At 36.9% G+C, this 23,539-nt stretch overlaps 1 protein-coding gene across 1 annotated transcript in view; it reads right to left on the reverse strand.

Moving 5' to 3' along the window:
* Positions 1–23,539, reverse strand: part of LOC131065853 (exocyst complex component SEC8) — a 246,086-nt gene that overhangs the window by 215,902 nt on the left and 6,645 nt on the right. Inside the window, exons 2-3 of the mRNA XM_058000496.2 lie at positions 19,708–19,920; positions 17,856–18,029 (exon numbers count right to left, since the gene is read on the reverse strand). Of these exons, the coding sequence (XP_057856479.2) occupies positions 17,856–18,029; positions 19,708–19,920 (387 nt within the window). The remainder of the gene's footprint in view (positions 1–17,855; positions 18,030–19,707; positions 19,921–23,539) is intronic.

Raw genomic sequence — 23,539 nt, forward strand, 5'->3', positions numbered from 1 at the left:
GCCACATTAACAGATGGATTCATGAGCCACGAGCCGCTTTCACAAGGTGGGCTAAGTTGTACCGTTGTGACTCAAGTGGGAAATTGGAGACATCATTACTCTCCTCAGCAGGATGATGGGTCTTGAGCACTCTAATGTTTTTGAGCCCTGGATGTATCAATTTATCATGTTCATAAGGCAGTCCCATCATATATCATGGGGAGAGATTATCAATGACGCTTTGTGTGAACAACTTGCAGCAGTCCCTACTACCATGACATTCTACATGAACTCATACTTAGTGTATTTGGCGGCATCACTTAGACATTTCCCTAGTCTTTCTACCAAGGGTGATCGCTCACTCATACATGTGTGGGAATACTATGATCACCTACCCTTGAGACCCAGCAGATTACATTTCAGGAGGGTTCAAGATGCATTCTTTGGTTACTTCATGTGTCAGTTTGACAAGACTCTAAAGAACAAAAGGGTGTCAGATGAAGCATGGGAAAGAGTGAATGAGTATGGTTGCTTGTTCCTTCAATTTCCAACTTTCACTTATATAAGAGTCGGATGCTACAGTGGGCAGCCATACATGCTTCCTAGATACTCGACTAATAAGATTATTCTTATGAAGTTGGGAAGACAGATCATGGTTGTTCATGCACATCAATCTGTCAAACAAAAGGTTGGGATGGGGATTCCTACAACCAACCCATTGAAGATTGGTCGGTATTCCCTTATCACATCCACCAAAGCCAAAGATGCAAGAGATTAAACTCAAAAGGTTTAAGTCAAGGGCAGATTTTGACTACCGAGGTATGAAGGAAGAGATCAAAAAATCCTTCATACATGTGCATTGCATTGAAGATATCTGGGTGGATCTCCGTACAGAAAAGGAGGTTCCCAAGATGGACTACTGCAGGCTCACCCTTGAGCAGGTTATTGATTTGAAGTTGAACCTAGTGGATATTCTGCAAGGGATGATTGATGATGGAAATGTGCTTGATCTAGAGTATGTCTCACAAAGGGTTGATGAAGCCCAACTTCCTTTAATCCAATGGTCACATAAAGAATACACTTCCATTCTTGAAAGATTTCAGCCTATCCTAGCTAACACCAACACTTGGCTCAAAGGTAATGGTGTTAGGCTCATCAAGATCAAGGTTGGAAAAGAAGATGATTCTACAGGGCCTCTTGGACGTAAGTCTGAGATTCAGATCGACAACAAGGAAGGTGCATCACCTTCAGGCACTAGGATCAAATTGCGGATTAGTCAGGCAATAGTGCTTCCTTCTAAGGAGGCGACAGTTCGTGGAAAAGAAAAGTCCCAGATTCACATTCATGTGATTGATCTTGATGATCCGAAGGAAGGACAACAATTAGATGATGCTCCTAAGTCACTGGCTTCGGAGTCACCTCATGAGATTCCCTCCTCAGTTTCCATGGAGTTGCCTCTATCTCCTCCTGACATAGTAGTGGATGAGTCTCCTCAGAATGTCGTTCCCATTTCAGCCATTGAGCTACGTCTTGATCATCAACAAGAGAGTTTGCTGGAAATATTTGAAAATACTCCTGCATGCATTCATTTGTCAGAGATTGATACCTCTACTTCCGGCTTTGAAGAGTTTATGAGACAATCTTCATGCCCTTTGGTTACCAAGCAAACCATGGTTGCCATCCAAACAGATACTTCTCCCAGGGTGACCACGGTTGTTTAAACAAAAACTGCTTCTCCTTTGCCTTCAGTAGCTACTGGAGGAGAACTAGTAGTTTTACCTCCATGGCCTAGTTCTTTCACTCCCAAGAGGATAAAGCAGGAAATTTCTCCTAATGTCTTTGGTTATCAGCAACTCAAGCAATCTAGGCCCAAGGTTACTAAGAGAGACAAGGCGATCTCAAGGGTAACAGTTGACAACAACAAGATGAAGGTGGCTGAAATTGTTGAGCCTCTTGCAAATAAGCCACGTGAGAAAATGCAAGCTGCTGATTACAGGGTTACAAGGATAGAATTGGGTAAACAAACGCATGAAGTGGTCAAGCATGATGCCCAACAATCCATAGCTTCACTAGTACAGCAGTATGATGAACTTCTAGCAAAGAAAGACAAGCTAGAAGAGGAGAATAGGCAACTTGTTGTAGCTGTTCATAAAATCACAAAACCTGCTGGTGAAGGGAGTAATCCTTCAAGTTCTTCCGGTTCACAAGAATCAATTCAGGGAGTTGAAAGAGTTGCTTAGAAGGTACAAGCGTTGGACTCTTGGGTGGATCAACTTCATGATGTGTGTGCGCAAGTGATAAAAGACATTCCAAATGATGGTTAACTTGGAGATCATTGAAGAAAAATTGAATCATACCTCTGAAACTTTCAAACAAGACTTGGAAAGGGTTGAAGGTAGCTTGACAGTTTGACTCAAGATGCCTCGACAACAATTGAATGTTCTTCAGGAGCATGCCATTATTCCTTCCAAGGTAATGTATCTGGAATTGGAAGAGCTTCTAGAGAACAAAGCCCTCGTTCTCAAATCCCTCATTGAAGAAATCGATGACGCAATAAGATTGCGAGTTGAAGTATTCCAAGGTGTTGTTTCTCACTGTGAGAAGGCCTCTTGCAATATCATGGGTCAGAATGGGGAGTTGATACCCGAACAAGAAGTGCTCGCAGATCTACAGATGAAGATTCATAATTAGTGGAGGAGTGAGCAATTTTCAGCTGCCTCAATTCAAATTTTGATGAAACATCAAATCTTCTTGCATGAAATCCAATCCACTTTGGAGAAGAACAACTCTATGCTTCTTCAATGCCATGATATCATTGTGAAGACCATGATTGTTGCAAAGAACACCCACGAGCCGAATCCTGTTGAGCTATGAACGATCATCCAGAAGTTCGAAGGATTCATGTCTTCACAAGCTGCAACTTAAGTGTTTTTCAACACTTGTTGCATTTTTCAGAATTGTAATCTCTTAGTTGTAGTTTTTCTTTTGAGAAGTTTACTTGTAAAAACATTTTGTAAATTGCAAGTCAAGTCATTACTTGCACTTTTGTAATTACAAGTAGACGAGTAACAAGTCAATTTAGAATAGGACTTGTAACTTTGAATAAGTCATAGTTAGTTATTGAATAAGTCTTGGTGGTTAAGAGAATTTCTCAAATTAGTTAGGATCCTCCCACCTTTTTCTCAAGACTCCTCTCCTATAAATACTTGAGGGAGTCTATTGTAATCTTTATCTTTTGGAAAGCAAGCAAAAACTCCGTCAAATTTACAGCAAAGAAGACTTTGAGCTTTATGTGTAAATTGAAGGATTGAAAGGAATAAAAAAAAATTACTCAAGTATTGAGACTTTGTGCTATATTCTTGAGTTTATGTTCAACATTACCTTTCTTGTAAGTGTTTCTTAAAGGGCTTAATCAAATTTGATTTGCAGACTTTATGCTGCAAGTATTGGAGATTAATTTAGTTAAAATAGAAGTTCTATTGAGAAAAGTTGTAAGACTTTGTGCTTACACTCGTTCTTGAGAGAGATTAGAAGTAGATTTTATAATAAGAAATAGCTGTGAAACTTTGAGCTCACACTAGTTCTTGCTATCTTGTGTAGAAAGAAATAAGTTATTTCAAACTTTGTGCTGTCATAATTTGTTCTTGATATCATTAGAATAGGAAAGGGTAGATAGGACTTCGCATAGTCAAGACTTTGAGCTTGATATTGTTGTCCTGGCCCGAAGGAAATGATGGAAGTCTTTGAACTTTCAGGAAACTTCATTTCCTTTCTCTCATTTCATTTCAAAAAATTGTTACTGCTGTTTTATGTTAAATTGCTATCACTTTTCTGTGAAGAGAAAAGGATATTGACTTTCTTGAAAAAAGAAGAAAGACTGTTGTCCCATCCTATTTTAGTTTTAGTATTAGATAGATAGAGGGAGTTTTCCCTTAATTAGGAGAGTTTTACTCACACGCTGTGGTTGAAGCCACAATTTTGTATATTTCCCCAAGTGTACAAAATTTTCAACCAACAAGCATGATTTATTCTAGATTTTAATCTCTCCAAAGACTTCTTATTCAAAAAAATACGCCTATTCCGTTCTTTCCAAATTTCCCACATAACTAGAGATGGACTAACTTTCCAAATACTAGAAAAAGAAGACTTCTTCAACAAGGATGACCAGCTCACAAGCTCCTGCTTCAAAGTTGCTTGCATGGGAGCTTGCCAATCTAAACCTTTCCTAACCAAACCCCAACATTCTCTAGCCACTCTGCAATTTAAAAGTAGATGGTCCGTAGTCTCTTCGTCCTCTTCACACATTACACATTTAGATGGCTCACAAAAGCCTAGCCTCTTTCGATGATCCCCTGTAAGAATATGTCCTCTAAACGCCAACCATGCAAAGGTTCCTCCTTTCGGTAACACTTCTTTTCCCCAGAACAAATCTACTAGCCAATTATCCTCTCTCTCCCCCATCTCCAAAAATTTATACCCCAATTTTACTAAATACGTCCACAGCCCCACACCAGGCAACTCTATCCTCTCGATTCACAATCTGAACACACCTTGAGCAAAAAATATCCTGCATCAAAGCTTTTAGTTGTTCTCGTAAATCAATGTCTTGGATAGATTTCCATGACCAGAAGTCACCATAAGCCCCCTACTGAAAGTGAAGGTAATCACAAATCCTATCCCCCCAATGTTGTGTAAACCACAATCTCAAATTATAAGTTAAACAATTTTTAATCAACATTTTTTAATAAAATATTATTTATTTTCTCATTATTATAATCCATAAAATATAATTAAAAAAATCTCACAGAGTTTCTTTATAACCTTCTTTTATTTTTTTAATGAATTATTAAAAAAAACATACATATTTATTATTTTTTTAAATTAAAATCAGAGTTATTCAAAACAATCAACTTGACAATAACTCTAAAAAATAAAATATTTAAAAAACATATCAAAAAGATCAAAATACTGTTATAGAGATCTATATGTCAAATCTTGTTTTCTTTTATTCTTTATTTGGAAATCAGATTTTTTAACATTATTCCAATAGACCTAAAAGCTGTAATAAGATTTATAACTATTTTATAAATATGTATTTAACAAGTGCTACTTAGAATATTCCAATTCTCTAAATCATGAGGTACCCATGCTTTTATATTTGACCTTAAAATACATATTTAGTATATCATATAAGACCCTTAATAATACCATTTCTTTTCACTCTCCCCCACTTTATTCATACAATTTATCAATTTATTGAACATAAGTGAATAAGCAGGTAAATTCAAAACCCATAAAAAGTTATTTCTGACCGCCACCCCCTGTGCAAGAGAAAGGAAAAACTGTATATTATTTATTGCTTCCCTTAAATTGGAATAAGCATTTAACCAATATGATATCTGGGTTGTAGTAACAGGCACAGATTAATTCATTTCACTTCATTTTTTCTTTTAATATAAATGGTTTCTACTGATATCATTAATGGTTTTCAAAACATTAACTATGAATGTATTTTGTAGAATAGTACCACATACAAATGATAGAAAAAATATGTTGCATGATATAAAGTGCTTTTATTAATTTTTTTTAAATCCAATTATATATTAGTGCAAATTAGAATCTATTCAAGAATAAAGGCTGGTTTAATATTTATATAACTATTTACATTTAACAACCGCTTTGGTTTGACAAATCAATTCGATCAGAAGTGTAAAGTTTGGTCAGAGTTTGTGTAAACACTTTTGCCAGCTGTTTAGAGTTGGAACCTCCACCGCTGATTTTAATGATTGCATGTGCCATCATTCTTGCAGGCTCTTGAATTTTATTTGGTAGTCGTACGGTATTCAAGGATTTTAGCTGTAAAAAAAATCAAAATAATTGAAAAGAGACAAAGCATGGATGTTACACCAAAAAAATGTTGTAGTCATAATGGCATACAGAGAAGAAACAGGGTACAGCCTGAGCGAGGAGCAAATTATGTCAGAAATGTAGCTTAGACATAAAACGTCACTTCCGATTGAACTTTTGGCAACGCTCAAAAAACCAGCGTGAGACATCAGACCATTCCGGTGCTGTTTCCCACCATATATATAGCCTATCAGCTATAATGAGAAGGAGAAAGTGGTGCTTGATGTACTATCACAAAGAGAAGACAACGTCAAAGGATTATTCTCTGCTATTTCAATAATCTAGGTCGATGGGTAAATGAGGTTTGATAGGAATGGCAATAGGATTAAGTGACACACAACTCATTCAACAAATGCAACAATCCCCTAGTGCATCAAAAACAATTGTTTGATAGGGAGACCTCTTGTGGTACAAAGATCATTGCTTTCTTTGCTGAAACTCACTTTTCAAGAATAAGGTGTTAGAAGAACTTCATGTATCTCCACTAGGTGGATATTCGAGATCCTTATAAACATATCTTCATGCTAAACAATATTAATTTTCTGAGGGTCTCCGGGTGATCTCAAGAAATTTGTCATAGAATGTTTGGAGTGCCAAAAAACCAAAGTAGAGACGATTAGGACTCTAAACCTTTTGCAACCATTTCCCATTCTAATTCAATGTTGGGAGGTGATTCCCATGGACTTTATCACCAATTTACCCAAGTCAAAAGGGAAAAATGTCATCATGGCCATAGTGGACAGACTCGCTAAATATGCTCATTTGCACCTTGTCTCATCCCTTCATGGCTAGTATAGTTGCTGGACCTTTTCAAGAGACATTTTATAAAATGCATACAACAATCATATATTTACCAATCACTTCTATAAGTATTAAGAATTTGTTTTGTTGTCTCAATACACAACTTACTTATAGTTCTTCTTACCACCCATCTAAACAGAGGTAGTTAATAAGTTTTTTGAGGGATCTTCGTGGCTTTGCATCTGAGAAACAATCTAATGGACATATTGGTTATCACTAGCAGAATGGTTGTATAACATTTTTTTTCATTCTTCTCCTGAGATGTGACCGTTCATGGCACACTATAAATACCTTCCTCCATCTATGTCTTCAGTGAAAATCCAACCACAAGTTCAAGTAATGGACAGTATTCAACATCAACAAGAAGTTCTTTTGACCCTAAAAGCAAATTTGGCTACGGTACATAACAAAATGAAACAACAAGCAGATCAGCATAGAGGTGAATGACATTTTGAAGTGGATGATTAGGTATTTCAAAGCTGCAACCATAGAAACAAATGTCTCTCAAGCAACAAAAGAAGTTTAACAAGCTAGCACCCAAATATCAGTCTTCCAAGACACTACAAGAATTGGTAGTGTAGCATATTACGCAAGTAATTGGTTAAAAATTGAATGAATTAAAAGAATGATCGAAAGATCATTTAAAGGATTTACAAAACAATGTTTCTAAAAAGAAACAATCGTAACTAGAAACTAACTAATATTTACAATAAAATACATAATTGACTGTTAAATAAACATTAAAGATATTATTCTAATACCCTCCCTTAATGGTCAATCTATCAACTACACCAAGTTGCCCCCTAAATTTTACAAATTTGTCTGGGCTCGGAGACTTGGTGAGGATATATGTTGTCTGATACACCGTCGAAACATATAGCAGCTAAGCTGATCCACCTTCAACCAGTTTCCGAATGAAGTGACAATGAAGTTCAACATGCTTGGTTTCCTCATGGAAGACAGGATTCTTGGCCAGTTTGAGCACCCCCTGATTGTCACAGTAAATGGGAGTAGGATCTACTTGAGACATTTGCATGTCACAAAGCATCCTTCGAAGCCAAACTGCCTCACATGCTGCCTTAATTGTTCCTCGATACTTAGCTTCTGTCGAGGAAAGAGCCACTGCCTACTGCTTCTTACTAGTCCATGTGACTGCACTAGATCCCAAACTGAAAACATACCCAGATGTTGATTTTTTGTCATCAATGGAACCTACCCAATATGAGTCTATGTAACCAAAGAGTCTAGGATCATGACTTCTATTGTACAGAAAACCAAAATCAAAAGTGCCCTTCACATAACGCAACACACGCTTCGGTGTACCCAATGATCAGCCTTTGGAGTTGTCATGAAGCGTGAAATGTAGCTCACTGCAAACAAAGATCGGGCCTGGTAGCAGTAAGGTAGATGAGACTGCCCACCAGTTGCCTAAATGTTGATTCGTTCACCATAGGTGAATCTGATTTGGCTATCTGCTACAGCCCTTTCTCCATAGGTGTGGATGATAGTTTGCAACCTTGCATCCGAAACTTGTCCAACAGACTGCAAGCATACTTTGACTAAGAGATGAAGATACTACCTTCAGTCTGCCAAACTTCAACACCTAAGCAATAGTGCCGAACTACCAATGATAATGAGGTCATGTCAAACAATTGACACAAACTCTGTTTGATCTGATCGATCAAAAGTGTCGAGCTACTAGTGATAATGAGGTCATCAAAATAGACAACAAGAATAAGAATATCATCACCAGTGTTTTTGACATAAAGATTCAAATCAAATGGACTCCTCTAAAAGCCATTATCTGTGAGGTACTTGTCAATCTTGATGTACCAAGCCCGAGGAGCCTGTTTCAAGCCATAGAGTGCTTTCACCAATCTGCACACCTGGTGTTCTTTTCCAACAACCTTGAACCCTGGAGGTTGTGTCATGTAGACCTCTTCCTGCAACTCACCGTTGAGGAATGCACTCTTAACATCCATTTGATGGACTTTCCATCCAAATTAAGCTGCAAAGGCAAGGACAAGCCGTATGGTACTCATTTTGGCTGTAGGAGCAAAAGTATCCTCATAGTCAATGCCTTCCTTCTATGAGAAGCCCCTAGCAACGAGACAAGCTTTGTACTTGTCAAGGGTTCTCTCAGCTTTGTACTTAACTTTATACACCCATTTACAGCTAATGGGCTTCTTCCATGGAGGAAGATCAAAAAGGACACAAGTGTTATTCTTCAGAAGACTTTGGTGTTCAGCTTCCATAGCCTTTTCCCACTTAGGAATCCCTTTAGCATCAGAATATGTCTGAGGCTCAAAAATACTAAGAATGTTGGCCATGAGAGCAAAGTTGACTGTATTTTGTTGCTTTCTCTTGTTTCTAGAAGATCTACCCTTGATGAGCTCATCAGGACGAAGATCACTTATGGTCTTAGCCCACCATTTAGGTCAGAGAGTAGAAGAACCAACATTAGATGCAGGAGGAATAACTAGAATCGGAGGTGGAACAAGATCTGGAACAGGTGGAAGATTAGCATCATCAGGAGGAAATTCAGGTAGTGCATCATTAAATTCGGAATCTGCATCATCCCTCCCATCAGGTGAACCAAATGGAAGACGGACACCCAAATTAATAGCCTTCAAAGGGCTAATCGTCAGAATGTTGCTTAGAAGAGGAAAGCTGAAAAGGTCCTCGTTCTTCATCAAAGACAACATCACGACTGAAGATAAGACGATCAGTGTCTATATCAATCAGCCGATAAGCCTTGTGGTTGTCACTGCACCCTATGAACATAGGTTTCTAACTCTTGGAATCCAACTTGGAGTGCTTGGCATTTGGAGCTCACCAAGGGCCTAAGTTTGGGGATGACGGCTGGGTGGTAGGAGGAGCAACGAGGGGTGGCGGCGTGGCGCTGATATACATATATTACTTGACAAAATAGTTATAAAAAGATGTATAAGAATCAAATGAAACTTTGGAAAAGCAATAAAATACTAAATACTAAATACTAAAATACTTGAATACTACTAAATTTGAAGTGAACATTCAACATTAACAATTTAATATTGAAGTTTGAACAACAAAAAATATCAGATTCAAGATTTATATTATATTCAAAATTTCATAAAGATGATTACAATGAGTACAATGATGTCAAAATAACAAAATGTAGTGAAGGGAGGCCTCTAATCATCCCCAAAATCCTCATCACTAGAACTACAGAAATCCACATGGTCAAGCTCCGCAAAAATAGTACCAACCAGCCCTACCTTTGTAATTGTAGCTTCCTCACCAATCTATGTTGGCTCCTCTGGCTCTATATCCCATCATGTTGCTAGACTCTCTTTGTACACGAGTGTCTTGTGATCAATGAGATGCAAATTACCATGTACAGCCACAAGCTTCTCTACTCTCCTGTAGGTAGGTATGTTCTTCTTAAGAGAGTGGATGAAGCTATAAGTAGACCAATTCCTCTCAGCAAATGAAGAAATAGAAACCCGAGATAGCAAGCGAATGGCTAGAGTGGTAGTCAAAGAAATCGGTCAATGGCAATTCCACCACAAAATTGGATCCTCATGTACCATAGTTGCCATATCCATCTCAATAGCATCAACATAACCCCTAAGAGTGGCAAATTTGGTTCAATCAGTACAAATGATGGTGGCCTCTATTGGATCAAACATCTTGTCAATGGCCCTAAAGAACCCTACCTTCACCTCAACATCCTATATTGGTGTAACTCTACTAGGCCTATCCTTGTACCACTTAGGGTTCAATGCATAAGCAACCATGTGCAAGAAAGTGTAGAGATTCTCCCATCTCCAATAAATGATTGGCTACATATGCTCATTGTAGAATGCTAATGCGAGGTCCTCTTGCACAGCAACCCTCATTCGATCAAGCATTGAAGCAATGCACTCATACCTTTGCAAGGCTAGGTAAATCGACATCCCCATATCTAATGACCTTGACAATTAGAGTAATGATGGAGACTATATTTTGCATCACTCCAAAAGACATCACTCTTCACTATATCTTTCACCCTCCTCCCCTGCTCTATCTTGGACTTGGCCCACCAATTCCAGTTTGCTATCATAACCATTACCTACAATGCCTCTTACGACTCAATCATTTTGTCCAAGAGAATGAAATAGGATGCATATCTAGTCTCAATAGGTTTCAAGAACTCCTTAAAGAAGCTCCTAAAGAGTGCATGTTAAGTGTGGTGGCTGCAAATAAACATTTGCATATCTCTAGCTTCACTAACCACTGCTTTTATCCACTCAAGCTTTCCCATGTCCTTGAGTGCATTATTCACAGCATGCAAACAATAAGGAGTTCACAAAATATATCTATAAGCTACCTCAACTAATTTCTCTATAGCTTTGCACACATGGGCCGCATCTATCACTATTTGGACCACATTTAGTGGCCCAACCTCCTCAATGGCATCCTTGAGGATTTGAAACTCAAAAAATAGCATGTTTGTGATGCCCTAAACAATCAATTGCCTTAAGAAAATATAGGCCCATTGTAAATATAACCATGATATTGATGAGTGGATGATACCTAATGTTCGTCCACCCATCCATGAATATATTGTGTCCACTTTTCACCCAGCATTCCTTCATTGTCTCCATCAACACATTTATCTTGAAATAGTTCTTATCCAAGATCGTGGTCGTCAATTTTGTCTCCCCTGATGGCACATATGATGGTCCTCCCCTTGCTACCATCACCATCATCTCCATATTATAAGGAGATCAAGCAACATGAAATGGAATGCCATTAGCAAAGAATAATTTGCCAATGGCATCATCTATATCATCCTTCAACTGGACATTGAATAAATCAGCTATGGGGTTACGAGCATCACTTGTCAATTTGTGTTTCCCCCTAGCCTCTCCTACATGGGCCCTTGAAGAAGAATTTGGCATCTCTACTACTCTCCTCTACAAAGTATGACTAGAACCATGTGGTTGCATCTGATGAGCTTGCGGCCTATGAAATAAAGAAGCAGAGCTAGGAGTAGTTGCATTGTCGTCAAGGACACCCCATAGCTTGTATATCTCAATTCTATATTTCAAGTTTGTCAGTTTCCCCAAAAAATCACATGCTTCCACACCTCTTCCTAGAATATGAAGAAGGTGGGCATTAACTCTAGTAATGATGCCATAAAATTCAAGTGCACAAAAGTTGTACTTCCACAATCTTGTGCCCCTAGATGTCCCATCTCACTCAATAATTTTGTTGCAAACTATTTCAAAAGAGACTAACGATCAAAAGGACACCTAGCATACATTGCTAGTAATGTGGAGGGACAATCTATACTTGCAGCTACACTTGCCATGGAACTAGTGGTTTGGGTTTCAAGTTTGGCCTCATGTTCACTCCCCTCGGCCTCAAATGCCTACTCAAATTCAATACTTTACTATGAACCTCAACCTCATCCTCACTCATGCCATGAGAGTGACACTGCAATAAACAATGTAAACTTTAAATTTATGAGTTTATAATTCTAAAAGTTTCAACCTAGTTTGACAAACTTGAAAATGAGATTTAAATTTCAATGTTGAATCTTGATGACAATATGAACAATGAACAATGAATTATGCATTGATGCAATGAATCTATGAAGATGCACTTGCAGCCATGTCTACGAAATTACGATTAAAATTAAATTTTGAAAATGAAACTTACAAAAAAACAAAGTTGAAAAAGCAGTCATAGAATCATACCTTGTGCATGAAAAATCCTTCCTTGTGCTTGAAAAATCCTTCCAACTTGGTGTAGAATCCCTCTTCTTGCTCCTCACCCCTCTTTCAATTTCAGCACTTCAATCACACTCTTTCACTCCTTCACTCACTCTCTTGCTCCCCTTCAATCTAGTCGTTGAAATGAGATTGTGAGTGAATATGAGGATTTTAGAGTGCTTTATAGAGTTTAGAGAGCATGGGATTGCAAGGGAAGGGGTGGCAGAGGCATTGGCCATTAGTGTTCAGCCTTGGGCTCTCAAATTGAGAAAAAAAGAAACAGAAAATGTTTTTTATTTTTTCTAGCCACCCAAGGACAAGAAACCTTTGTACATCCCTAAGATGATTGAGGAATGCCTGGTCGTCCCCAAGATGTCCCATCATCCCAGCCATCCTGGCCGCATCCCTGACGTCCCAATAGCAATGGCGGTTCAATGAGGGGATGTCTCCTCCCCGTCCCACCGGGGATGGAAACAGCTAGATTTGAGGGAAATGCTTCCCTGTGGTTTACAAATTTTTAGCAACATTTCAGATCACATTTTTTATCCATCATCAAAATGAGAAGTAAGAAATCGCATTGCTATCACAGCATTTCTTGAGAAACACTAAATCTGCATCCTTAGTTTCTCAAGAAGCTTGACAGCTAAGAATAGTTCCCTCCCATGAAGGGTTTTGATGATGTAAGATGTTTTCACAGTCCATGAGATTAATCAAAAACTTTTTGGGAAAAATTGTGTATGTTTAATTTTTCCAATGATTTGATCACACTTGTGATCCCTCATTGAGCTAAGAAAAAAAAAATGAATAACATTGTTATCACAAATCGCTTTAAAAAACAGTAAATTTGCAATCCTTTTCATTAACGTTTTCCCTAGCTTCTCAAAAAGTATGGCTTTAAAGTGGAGTTCCCTCCCATGAAGGGTATCAATAATGTACAAGGTTGTAACAGTACAACAGATTGAATAACAATCTTCTGGAAAAAACTATGCATGTTTAAATTTTATCATTTTGGATCAATTTCCATGAACATCACCAGGATAAGAGAAAAAATGACATTACTATTAAAAAATTGCTTCAGAAATGCTAAATCTACAAAATCCTCTTCATTAATTTTATAGTGAGCTTCTCAAAAAGCTCAACTTTTATCCAGATTCCTGATGGGGAGTCTCTCTTAAAAGAGTAGCACCCTGTTTAACAGGTAGATAAAAGATGTTTTAGTGGGCTTCCATCCTTATTCACACCCTGCTCTTATCCAATATGAAGTCAATTAATTAGACTCCTTTGGAGTGCTCCCTATCAATTTGTTTGCTCCTGTTACTCACAAGCATAGCTGGGATTCACTTGAGTAAATCCAACCTTCAAGTTGCCAAGTCTCAAACTTACACTTCTAGGGGTCTCAAGGGGTGTAGAGAAGGTGTTTCAATGCCAATCATGTGGTTCTTTGCTTGATTCTTTTTCATCTTCCTATCGCTTGCTCTTATTCCTATTTCTAGGTCTAGTCGCCCTAGAGCCCCTATTAGCCCTACCTTCACGGTTTTTGTGCAATCACTCAAAAAACTCCCAAAAGACCACCTAAGAGCTTATTTGATTTGAATACCCTTTTGGACAAACTTTCAGATTCAGTGGGTTAGGCTATCTGGTACGGCCGTACAGGTACGGACCCCAAAAATGGCTCTTTTTGAGGGTTTAGGGATTGCTAGTCTTCTCCGCTAGGGTTTATTGTCTTCTACACCCTGTCACACCTTCTGTAATGTCCCCTATTTAGTTACACCTTAATTTACCCTAAATTTGGCCAAATCTATAAATAGGTAGTTGGGTTTTATAGGCATACCTTTGTATGCTGTTTTCCTACAACAAAATTAGAGAACATATATCAAATAATACTCATATGAATTATATTAAATGATATTAAATCTGCTATATTAAAGACTGTTGGAATTATAATTGTTGGATATAATCAGATTATATTTCCTAGATGAGACCAGATTATTATATAAAGTCAGTTAGTAATCAATTCCTTTAGTCCATTATTTGGATAGGGTGTCCAAGAAACCATCCCTCCTAGGCCCAAGGGCAGAATACCGTATCCCCCTTGGCTCCATGTGGCAGGTGTTAGGCATCCATCATGGAGTGGCGTACCCAGCGAGGTGTTCTATCGCCGCTCCCCCTCATCACAACCACCTTCTCTCTTAAGCCCAAGAGCAGATGCTTCACCCCTCTTGGCTCCATATGGCGGGTGTTAGGCCTCCATCATGGAGTGACGTACTTAAGAGAGAGTCCCTCATATACAATGAACCAATTGTGATATTCTAATGAAGTTATATTTGTTATTCAATTTAACTCACTATGATAATCAATTATACTTGACATAGTTATCATATTTCCAATACATTATATTGCCTTAGTGTCTTACATTAGAGTGTCATCAATGCTTTCTGTTAGTACTTCTTTGTATCAGAATCATTCTTATTTGTCATTGCTGCTTCTTATATTATTAGCACTATACAGTATTATCAAATTTATACAAACTGATTTTGATTACCTTATTCCTTCTGGATTCATTAACAGATATATGTATACATGTATTATGTCTAGCAGTGTTGTTATGAATAATTATTTCAATGCTGTTTGAATAATTATTTATTGTTTGCCCTTATAATTTTATATCATATTAATGGTCATCAATTTATATAAGATTATCCACAAGGGTTTATAATAAAAAATGTACTTATAGGATTTTAATGTATATAAAGTACTGGCTGTTATGTTTAATATTAATTCAGAAAGACATTCATATACGTACCTGTGCTTGCTCTGACTTTCCCCTCCTTCCCTGCTGGCAGTCCTGATGATCTCTTTTTTTTATTTTCTGTTGTTATCATTCTCCCTCATATTGGTACGGGGGAGGGTATTTATCCTACCCCTCCCCATCGTGGTGGAAAGCCACGATGTTTGCCCCTGCTAGCAGCGCCTTTTCCTGAAGGGTCGCTGCCTTCTTATTCAGGGAACCCTTCATGTAAAATGCCACCATTTCAATAGGGGTTATCGGGCCTTGGGTAAAAGTTAAGCATCATTCAATATTTGTTAATAATGTACATTGTTAATATTTATATATTGTTAATGCATCATTTCTAATATAATGTATATTGTTAACATAATAACATCATTCAATATAAAATGTAAATTGATAATATAATATCATTTTAATATCAATGTAATATAATATGATTTAACATTAATTATATGGCAAAAATTATAATAAATATTTCTACTATAAATGGGGGGACATGACACCTTCCTGCTCCTACTAAGACTCCATTAGGCTTCATTCTCTCATGCCAAACACTTGGCACATCCACTTCTTATCTCCCCTGCAAGCAATGACAAAAAAATGACAGTCATATCCCTAGCCGGGCTATGGTAGAGCTCGCCTAAGATATGATGGCAAAAAGTTTCCAAGCAACCTCCAGGACACTGCAAAGATTATGTACATTATTTACAGTTCCATGACTTGAATCCCAAGGGCCATTGAACAAACTCAATAGGATTTCAAGTTGGAAACATGTCTAGGGTCTTAAACCCTTGCTCAAACCGAGAGCAATGCAGTAGGAAAGAATTTGTAAACACACACTAAACCTGCACTAAGAAGGTATAAAACCACTTCCTGAGCAACACAATAACATGTACTAAACCACCATGAAAGGACAGTACTGGGATCAAACCATCTGGTACGGACTGCTGTTACAAAATGACAAGAATCTTATGCAAAAACCTGAGAATTGTCTTCAAATATTATTCAAATTTGCTCTTGGATCTTCCAACCCGTTTACAATCATTTCAAAAGCATTTTATATGCCTTCTTACTCATAACCAACCCCTCATCGGTTTCCTAACCACCGATTTGATCAATTTTGCAAAGTTGCTCAAGAAGTTGCAAATAGTTGTCAAGCAGCAATGACAACTTTTGCTTTATTTTGCATTTTTGCAACTTAGGCATTTCTCTTCATTCTAAACCTCCTAGGATGGTTCCCTAACATCAAACTAACATGACCAAATGCCTAATGAGGCCTTACAAAGCATTTTACATTATAATGCAAAATAATGCCATTTTGGGCTACAAGGGCACCTTGGCCAAAACTGCGAAAACAAGCACACCTTGGTGACAATCACCCTTCAAATGACTCCCAAACACACTTGTGGACCTATCAACAGTCCATTATTCAATCATTGATCCTAAATATGATCAATCACTCCAAAATTTGGAAATGCATCAACAAAACTAGTTAAAAACTAGGTGCTCCTGCACCAATTCCCTCCCATGATAGGTATCAATAATGTCCACGAGGTTTTCATGGTTTGTAAGATTGAATAGTAGGGTTCTGGAAAAAGAAAAAACTAGGTTTAATTTTTATTAACATCATGGATCACACACCTTACAATTTTCTGTAATCCTTTGGCAACATAATCTCATGGTAATAACTTATGCATAAACATACACTTGGTAATGTTGTTGTGGTACGTTATACCAAGAGATGATTACAACATAATCTCATGGTAATAACTCATGCATAAACTTTACAGTTGGTAATGCTGTTGTTGTGGTAGGTTATACCAAGAGATGATTACATGTAGCCATAATTTAGAAAAGCAGGACATATTATAAACTACTAATGACAATGACAGATACAAGATTCTTTATGTTGTTTTAAAAAATAAAAATACAGACTAATATGTACACACACAGATGTACATACCTGTGTGTATTTCTATGTTTGTGTATGTATAATGATAATTTATATTGTGTTAAATCAAAGTTGGGGAGGTTGTAGAATATACTAAAGGTAGCTCCTATTGATCAAGTGATCCCCAGCCACCCAAGTGCTACCTTTACCATGTTCCCCAACCTTTTCCATTTAAACAAAAGCAAGCGCTCTTAATTCTGCCCATGATGCTTCTAGGACCACCGGTCTGGCATGAAACAGATAAAGCAATCATCCATTTCTCTTCAGCAGAATGCCACATAAGTTTCAGAGAGTGGGACGTGTTTCTTGTTTCTTGTGCTTAAGTTAAAGATTTCCTTCCTCTTTCCTAGTACTAGCAACTTGAGCCGTTAGAGAACTATATAGGCTGCGACTACAGTAAGTGATGAAGGCCATGTTAACAAAAATTAGTGGGGTTAATGACATTTGACTTTTAAGTTTTAATTAAATATTTGTCATGTGACTTTATTTGACTCTTTTTTTCCAGAGAAACAACTGCAGATATCTATGTACTCCCCTAAAAAATTATATGATAATAGAAAGCAACCAACATCAATCCACCACAAATTTATCTAGTGCATCAATGTGGGCAACATAACGTTTGGTAATCAATTAAGAACTGTATGAGCTCCATTATAGAGAACCTGTATTAATCAACACTCACCTTTGCTACATTGTCGATCTGATCCAGTAAAGAAATAATATGACGTAATGTAACAGAACGGTACCAAAGTTGATGCAATTGCTTGTTACGCGAACCAAGCAGCTTTTTTGACTCACCCAATTCATTTTTCAACCGAGCAATTTTTTTAGTAGATTCACTGAACAATCGTAGTATCTGCACAACCAACTTTTGTTAGTACTTTACAAAGAAAAAGAATGAAAACCTAAGGAACAGACTATGCACTCAAGAAGCTGCCAGTGTCAAAATAGGCAGAATATAAGGAAAAGATATCAAAAGTTACATATTATTATTGTTTCAGGCTTTCAGCTTTCAAAAGGATAAGATACTCTGGTAAGCATGTAAAGGTAGAAAGTCAAAAAACATCATTTTTGAGCAATGATCAATAACAGGCATTACGCAGATACAAATGGAATCTTAAGTAAAAATGGAAAAAGGGCCCATTCTACCCTATGGACATGAATGTGTCCTGATTAATTAACTAAGAGCATAACATTGGTATGTTATGGTAAGCACAATCCTATAGTAATCATTTCATGATAATTACATTTATATATAAAAAAAACCTTAAACAAAAGTTTGAAATTCATGGCATCATCCATTTTCTATGAAACATATTTGAAAAGCACCAAATATATTAATTAGTGTTTACAGTGATGTTACACAATGGTAGGAAATTATTTTGCAACTGATCAAAACAGACAAATAAAAAACTGAGGAGAGATTGATGCATTACACATAAACTGAAGCATGCACAAGTCACAACTATTCTATATATAGGATGACCTACCAAAAGATAATAACCTGCAGCAGCAGCAGCAGCTGCACAATAAAGCTAAGCAATAGTGTATCCTATTTTGCTGCAGACAAATGGGCAGAGGTATAAGACCCTCAGAATTGCCAAATGACATTTTATCAGATCATCAAGATTCTCCTCATATCAATATAAGTGATAACCCTCTCTGTTCTTTTTCTCCAAGCTGGCAAGGATCAAAAACCCCTATCTTTTCACTGTTTTCTGGTTTTGTCTCAATGATTGTTTCTCAATTCACTTTGAATCCATGATTCATTCTCAATACAAATAGCTTGTAAGAGCCAATCTTCCACTTTGCAATTGGATATGCATTGCTAATGTGAATCTCCATAAATCATAACAACCAAATGATTCATGCACAATAGGGGGAAAGTACCATATCCATTGCAGGAAATAGTTAAATGCAGCTTGTATTCCAATACAGAAAAAGTTGAAGCTGAAAGAAAATTGAATTCCAATATGGAAAGAATTGAAGCTGAAAGCATCTATAGAGAAGATTTAATGCTAACTACCCACTAGTTGAAGAATACAACTGTTGAATATAAAACACAGAAAACATCAATACACTTAAAAGTACCCTTCACTGGATTCTGTGCAAAATGTGATATGCACCCATTTAATTTGTTTTTTGCATAAGCATCCAATCCAGAAGAAAAGCATTGCATTCTTCACAAATAAATATGGAGAACTGAAAAAGGAGTGAAACCAAATTTGAGAGTATCTGTTGATAAATAAAGTTATATGGTCCTCCCATCGACAGTATCATATATCTCAAGATGGAAATACTTTGCCTATACCAGGACTCTACAACCAATTTGTTCCAGAAATCCCAATCTGATCTGGACTAGAACATTTTACAAGGAAATCTTTGTAAGAATTTTTTTGAATTAACCAACTAAGAAGTAACTTCCTGAAGCTGAAATCAATAAGCCTTATCCACATATCCATTTGAGAAGAGTTCACTATGTTCATCTGTATCAAGTAGTAAATGTCTGCACAACATCAAGAGAAAAAGCAAACCTGAGAATAGTTATGGATCGCTTTGTTAAAGCCATTGTGATAACCATGGACGACTTCATCAACAACATCCTCAATGATATCACTCCGCTCCTTCAAGGCCTCAATCTCCCCTTCACTATCCTTGGACGTTAATATATGAACGACATATGGCAAAGAATCAAATCGTGCCACCTTCCATCCATCATCTATTGTCGCTAGTTCTGATTTTATGTGCTGCAAACACAATAATAAAAAATTTAGAACCACTGGGGACTACAAGTGAGACATAAGTATTCAAATGACTAAGAAATGTCCAGAAAAAATTATACTTAAGGTATATGCAGTTTTAAACATGGCACATCTTAATTTCTTATAAGATTCCTAAAAATATATTAAAAAAAAACAAAAATCATAAATTCAGAAATAGAATCTCTCTGAAAGCTGCATGAATCATTCTCATATAATATACAAATAGATTGTCATGTAAATATTTATTTCCCATAAAGTTTTTAGAAATGATACTCGATTATCCTTAAAAAACACTTTATTATCGACTAAAGCTTTGCATTTGAGAGATTATACGATGGCTCAATAGAATATATAGAAATATGGATTTATAGGTTACCATCTCTGGACAATATGATGCTTGGTTGGATCATGCAGGATGACTTCTACAAAATAATGTGGGACTCTCTAGAGAAACTGATCTGGAAAACATAGCATTCTATAAGACACTGTGAAAAGATCAACATTAGCTTTGTCTTCATGGGGTTATTGGCTTTCTTTTCTTCTATTTCTCATCAAAAACTGATATGATACACCCCCAAGGATATCCCCAAGACTGGTTCATCAAAAACTGATATGCTACACTCCCAAGGATATCCCTAAGACTGCATAGACTGCATGTTAGGAAGCCACCATTACAAACCAGACTCATCAAGAAAGTTAGTTGATAAAGCCTATGCAGACAAAGAGGCTGTATGAACCTGAAAGGATGCATTTGAAATCCTAGTTAAAGTATTACGAGAATCCAGAAACTTCCATAAGATTCATGCCTATGGTCAACAGCACTTATCTTCACTACACATTAACTGATTCAGCTATGGCTGCACCACCCAAACATTAGTCTATGTGACATGATGGTTCTCTGCAGTATGTCTGAATCACCTCAGCAGAAATAAAAATTAGTAAATGCCAGGCCAAGTATGATTAGATCATGCACTTCAGTGAAGAAGAGCAGCCACAGCCAGAGAGCAAGAACAGTTGCAAAGTTAATTTCCCACCACAAGAACCACCAGAAACAAGCTAGGGTGGTATGAAGAAGTGAGATGATGAGCTTCCTCCCATGGGAGAATTATGATCTGCAGTGGCTTGATCTGTTTCATTTCATCAAAGATTATGCTTCTTTGCTATCTTTATCAACACTCACAAGAGTATTTGTTTTGAAGTTAATGTTACTTTCTCCACTTACCAGTACTTTTTGGGGACTTTGTTAATATTCATAATTGCAGATTTGATGTACAAGAGGCTTTTGGATGGTAACTGTGATAAAGCAATTTATTTATACAAGTATTAAGATAATATTATTAATTAAATGACAGATGTATATACAAGATTGATGGGCTGTTGAGTTCCTATTGTTTCTGAGCACACACCCTATTTTCATGCTCAAATCCCCCAACTTTCTCATCCTATTCTAGCCAGCACATACAATTTACTACGATAGAATAACCACTAACAAATACGATTAGATATGTTTATTTAAATCTCATCCCATTAACATCTCAATGAATTATTTAATAAAATAAACCAACCTCGAAACTATATTATAAATAATATACTATATTATAATTCCTAATCAGCTTTATGAATTAATGATTATCATGTGAATAAAATTTGTGGTCATAAACCTGCAATTTTTGCTCACAAGACATGCCGCCAACCCACTTGTCTTCATTTGTATTGAAAATTGATACCATTTTTTTTGTTATGTGAATGAATAAAAAAGTTTAAAGTTTGAATAGAGTTCTCAGAGAAATTTGTGTAATCCAAGCTATGTCCTTCAAATTCCTCTCATCAGTTAGATTTGTTCCAGTTTACTGTAAAGAGATTGAAGATCGAACACAGATTTTGGCTCTCAAGGCACTCTAATGAAGTTAGTCACTTTCAGTTAGCTAATGGCATATTTGCAGAATTCTTTACGAAAAAAGCCAACAAAGTCCATTTCAAATTTACTGCCATGCAACTGATCAAAAGACATATTTCAAATTTATGTAAGGGTGGTGGACATTGACTGCACTCCTACATGCTTATTATGAAACCTTGGACAAGGTGGCGCTGCAATCAGCATGCGTCTGTCAATTCCCAAGAGTCAGATACACCACTAGCCAGTGTCATGCAAGTTAGGGGGTACCTATGGTGTATGACCGGTTAATCAGTGTAGATTCTAAACACCAGGCTCAGAGACTCAATGGCAATTGTTCAATCCTCTATCTGCTACCCTTGTGAAGGGTCGGGCCCTTCCAGTAGGACGTGGCAGGGGGGCTTATGTCCGTGGTTGGGCAAAAAAGCCCTTGATGATGCTCTCCCTCTCCCAATTGTAATAAGTTAAACAACTATTCTTAGGAAAGTTCGTTTTTCTGTAAACTCTTAACCCTTCTCTTTGTTTTCTTAAAAATATAAAGTTGATTAGATGTTAGTTATTTTTCCTTTCTGTTGAAATGGTTAGTTAGTTGAAGTTAAACTTAGTTATTAACTGTTTCAATTTCAGCTGAACATGAATGAATTGAATTTCCACTCAATGGAATAATTAAAAGTTAATGAAATTTTCCATTCCTATTTTTTGGTTGTTACAGCATACTTCCTTGTTGGCCATCAAGGATTCATGGATTGAAACAGGGGTGTCCATCGTATCTAATGGATGGAAAGATGCAAGAAATAGCCCATTGATAAATGTTGTTGTAGTGTCCCCTAAAGGGACAATGTTTTTGAGAGCAATGGATTGTGAAGGGCATGTGAAGGACGGTCCATTACTTGCTAATATTCTTTTCCAAGTCATTGAGGAAGTTGGCCCTCAAAATGTTGTTCAAGTGGTAATAGAGAATGCCAAAAATTGTAAGGCAACTAGGTTATTGGTTGAGGAGCGGTATCAACACATTTTTTGATTGGATCAAAGAGGTGTATATTGAGGCTGAGAAGATCCAAATGTTTATCACTAACCACCATATGTCACAAGGCATATTTAGACAATTCTCAAGATTAGAGCTGTTGAAGGTAAGTTAATTTTAAATTTAATTAAATAAGGAAAAATGTTTAGTAAACCTTTTAACTTTAATTTTTTCTTATTTTAATTTTGAAATAGGTTGCTGAGACCCATTTTACTTCCAACACACTTGTGTTGAGACAGCTTTTGAAGGTTCGTACGCCACTCGCTAGCATGGTAATCAGCCCTAATTGGAGCATATGGAAGCAATCTAGCACTACAAGGGTAGCAAACATTAGGAGAATGATACTAGATGACTCTTGGTGGGATCGTGTTCAGTACCTCTTAAAGTTCAATGACCCTATATTGAACATGATTTGTTACACTGACATGGATAGGCCTTGTTTGGGTGAGGTACATGATGGCATCAACCCAATGATTGAGAAGATGAAAGTTGTCATAAATGCAAAAGAGAAAGATTCAGAAGAAAAAAAATTCAAACAAATACAACAAATCACTTTGGAGAGATGAAACAAAATGACCACTCCATTGCATTTCCTTGCCTTTGCATTGTATCTGAGGTATTATAGTCTTCTTCAAGAGAGCAAAGAAAAGGGACTCGGACTCGGCTCGGACTCGAACTCGGACTCG

The sequence above is a fragment of the Cryptomeria japonica genome, chromosome 6, assembly GCF_030272615.1.
Source record: "Cryptomeria japonica chromosome 6, Sugi_1.0, whole genome shotgun sequence".
Taxonomy (NCBI): Eukaryota; Viridiplantae; Streptophyta; class Pinopsida; order Cupressales; family Cupressaceae; genus Cryptomeria; species Cryptomeria japonica.